General features: G+C 35.5%; 1 protein-coding gene across 1 annotated transcript in view; it reads left to right on the forward strand.

The window, feature by feature from the left end:
- The first annotated feature begins 3,908 nt into the window (after positions 1-3,908).
- LOC106883968 (piwi-like protein 1) overlaps positions 3,909-4,086 on the forward strand; it is a 36,518-nt gene continuing 36,340 nt past the window's right edge. Inside the window, exon 1 of the mRNA XM_052976887.1 lies at positions 3,909-3,974. Coding sequence (XP_052832847.1) covers positions 3,909-3,974 — 66 coding nt within the window. The remainder of the gene's footprint in view (positions 3,975-4,086) is intronic.

Here is a 4,086-nt window from a genome sequence, read left to right on the forward strand (position 1 = left end):
GAGAAAAGACTATTTTATTGCTAAACACCAAAAATTACCCTGATATTTTATTAGCAAATTCAATTACAGTAGGCTCAAAGTTGAGGAAAAAATTTCTTGGAAAAAGAGGACCTGCCACCTGACTGTTTCAGACTCTCGACTTCAACAACAATGTTGATCAATTTCCATTTTTAAAGATGATGCAATATTTGCTATGTAAGGATTTCAAAGAGGTTTTGCACCAGTTACTAATGTTTGCACCCCTCCCATATATATATATACACACACACACACACACACACACACACAGTCTTTTGTTTCAGTCATTTGACTGCGGCCATGCTGGGGCACCAGTATCAGCCATGTTATCTCCGTGAGGCCCAATGCAGGTGCTATTCACATGCCACCAGCCCAGGGGCTTGTTATGTGAGACCGGCATTGGCCACGACTACGATTTCATTGGCTTTAAAAAATCAAGGGTATGTAGTGCTCCATTAAATAATAAAGTAAAAAACAAATGCACAAAAGAGACGTAGAGGTTTGCCAAATTCTCATCAGTTATCAACTAGTGGGTCAAATGCAATCTTGCGCCTTACAATAATATTGTTTCCCTTCTTGTGGTGCCAGCAACAAGAAGCCACTGCTAGGAAATGGGACTAAACCATAACAATGCGATCAAAGAACAAACAACAAATGGGTCAACATGCAATACGGAAGTGGACATAGGATGAACATGAGTAAATGTGATTCAAGATGAGACCATTAGTGGGTGGACGAGGGACAGCAGCTTCTTGTTGCTTGTGCCACCAGAATGGAATTGATATTATTGTAAGGCTCCATGTCAAACCATCCAACCCATGCCAGCATGGAATTTGGACATTAAACGATGATGATGTTCAAACTGGCTAAAATTAACAATCATATCATTGAAATCTTGAAGCTATGAGATAATGCATGATTAATTCATAACAACACGTGAATGAACAAACATTACATTCAACAGAGTAACCTGAAAGCTAAAGGGTTCCTTAGCTTGTTTTATGGTATAGATTCCTAAAAACATCCAGGTTTTAGATCTGGCCTGCATATTGAAAAGGTTTAGAACCTCTGGTCTAGACACACGAACCCATACATACCTTCATGAATGAGAGGTTTCATGGACTGTAAAAATGTTTGCAAGTCAAAACGTCAAAAGACTTTTTCTAAGATTTGTATATTTACATATTATATTTGTTCCTTCTATATTTCTATGTACGACACCAATGTTTTCTTGTAGGTGTATTTAGTGATAAATGTAGCCTTGTTTATCACATTTATTCATCACTGGTCTGGAATAACTCCATATATTCAATTGTGAACCATATTAGGCTTATCACGTCAAAGATTGTGATTTTGTATCCCCAAAATGCACCCCAGTGACAAACCTACAATGTTCATCTACCCAGAATGCACAGGCTGTCTCTTGTTTACATGACCATGCTGCAAGGCTGTATATTTTTTATATGGATTTATATTCTCATACCCATCAATATAGGACCAGTGAACATAACAAAAGAAATTCAAAGGCAGTTGATCCTAGCAATGCTGATGAGTGTAGGAGTGTATTGTCTACAGGAAACAGTAGAGATGATCAAGAAAATATGTGAATCTACCATTTTTATTTATATTTATTATAAAGTGTGCAGATGATTAATTTATCATGGATTCGATTGATCACCCACCCTTTTTTTTTTAAAACCAAATCCTTGTGATAAATGAGGATGCATGTCTATTGATTTTAATTCTAAAATTGTTCTTTTGTTTCAGAAAAAATGCCAAAGGGTCGCTCAAGAGGAAGAGCTGGAAGAGGTCAAGGTGATGGGAGTCAGGCTGGTCCAAGACCTGGTCAGGTAAGATTTAACCAGATGCATCAATTAATTACTAAATGCTTTTGTAAAGCAACTATATTTTTTGTTACTGGTGTTTACCATTTAACGTCTATTTTCCATGCTGATATGGGTTGGATGGTTTGACAGGAACTGACAAGCCAGAGGAAGACACCAAACTTCAATGTCTACTTCAGATTGGTTTCTATGGCTTGATGCCCTTCCTTATGCCAAACAGTTTACAGAGTTTAACCCATTACCTACCAGTGATCTCATATGAGTTCGCTTAAAAATTACAAATTTCGTAATTATCTGTCAATATTTACACACATCTAACCTTTTTGCTAGATCTACTAGGTATATTTCTCTGATATTCAAATGAGGTTTGCTAATTTTTCACCCAATATCTTGCTTATTTTTATTTAAAATGTTATTTTGATCATTCCAGCGTGTTTCTAAGGCTGTTTTATGGTAGAAATCAAAGTTTCATAAAAAAATTCCAGTTAATAGAATTATGGGAGGTAACAGGTTAATGGGCACTTTTTCTGTAGTAATGGTGAGATCAAGGTCTTTGCAAGACAAAACACCCCTGCTCAGTAAAGTGGTTGGCATTAGAAAGGGCATCCAGCAGTAGAAATCATGCCAAAGTTTCAGTTTAACTGTCTGAGGTCAGCATGGGTAACAGACATTAAATGATGATGTTCAGAACATAGCTTAACTTTTTAGCATTTAAACCAGCCATATCCAGCCTATCATACCTGCCCTTCAAATCCATTCTGAAAATATACACTGATATCATAAAAATTTCAAAGCTACGAGATAATACGCATGATTAATTAAAAACTGAATGAAAAAAAGCGTTACATTTGACAGAAAAATCTTAATTGTAAAGGGTCAAAGGGTATTGTTTGATTTTCTCTCTAATATTTTGACTGACCTCCCCTGGAGATCTTTTGCTCTCAGAATATTCTTCCTTGTCAAACAAAAGTTCAGAAATATATTTGATTCATCCGAAGACAACTCACTGTTATATTTTTCTGTTAACCCTTTCGTTACCAACCCAGCTGAAACTGGCTCAGGCTTTGAGTACAAATGTCTTGCTTACATAAGTTCTGAATTAAAATCTTCCACCAAACCATAATCACAATTTATGTTCCTAACACTAGCTGAATGATAACTAAGTTATTTTACTGAATTCTGTGTTATATTTAAAGTAATTGAAAGAAACACAGAGCATCTGAAAATAAATACAGTAACGAAAGGGTTAAATCAATTGCTGTTGGAAAATTTCACTGTGCCAGAATTTGTTTCATCTCGCATTATCTCATATTTTTGAGATTTCGAAGACGCGTTTATTTTTAGAAAGCTATTATACGGTTGGTGTGAGAGGCTGGATCTGCTTTGTTTGAACAGAAAATGGGTTGTATATTTGGACCATTTAACATTGAAACTGGGCATACCCAGTCCAAATATATATCCTTGTTTTATGTTCAAACCAGCCAGATCCAACCTCTCAAACATACCTTACAGTGTCACTCTAAAAATAAACAATCACATCAGAATCTCAAAGCTATGCATGATTAATTCAAAACGATGTGAATAAATAAGGATTACATTTGACAGTAATGTGAATATTAAAAATGTTTATGATGGTGTTTTGTTAGGGCATGTATTTAATTTATGACATGTCATTGAGTTTACACCTTTAGCATTTAAACTGGCCATATTTGGCCCAAATATTCTACCTGTTTTATCCTCAAACTGGCCAGATACAGCCTCTCACACCTACCCTACAATGACATTGTAAAAATGAACAATCACATCATTGAAATCTCAAAGCTTTAAGATAATGCATAATTAATTGAAAACAATGTGAATAAATAAGCATTACATTTGACAGAGGATACTGAATGCTAAAGGGTTAATAATTTCTCGATATGATTTTTATATTTTGTTGTGCCTGGGGAGAGTCATACTGTCTTAATATCTAACACACCGGTTCAATTTCCACTCGTTCATTTATTTTTTTCTTCCCAAGTTTTCGTTGCTTTTGTAACATTGTCAATGGATGTTGAGTCTGTCTGTTATCAGAGCTGCTCTGCTAATGGACAGTCAGCATCCACTGACAAGGTTACAAAAGCAATGAAGATTTTGGAAAGGAAAAAATTGAACCGGTGCGTGTGTTGGATATTAAGACTTTATGTGTCTCCCCAGGCACAACAAAATTTGTTTCAACACATGA

The sequence above is a fragment of the Octopus bimaculoides genome, chromosome 26 (assembly GCF_001194135.2).
Source record: "Octopus bimaculoides isolate UCB-OBI-ISO-001 chromosome 26, ASM119413v2, whole genome shotgun sequence".
Lineage (NCBI taxonomy): Eukaryota > Metazoa > Mollusca > Cephalopoda > Octopoda > Octopodidae > Octopus > Octopus bimaculoides.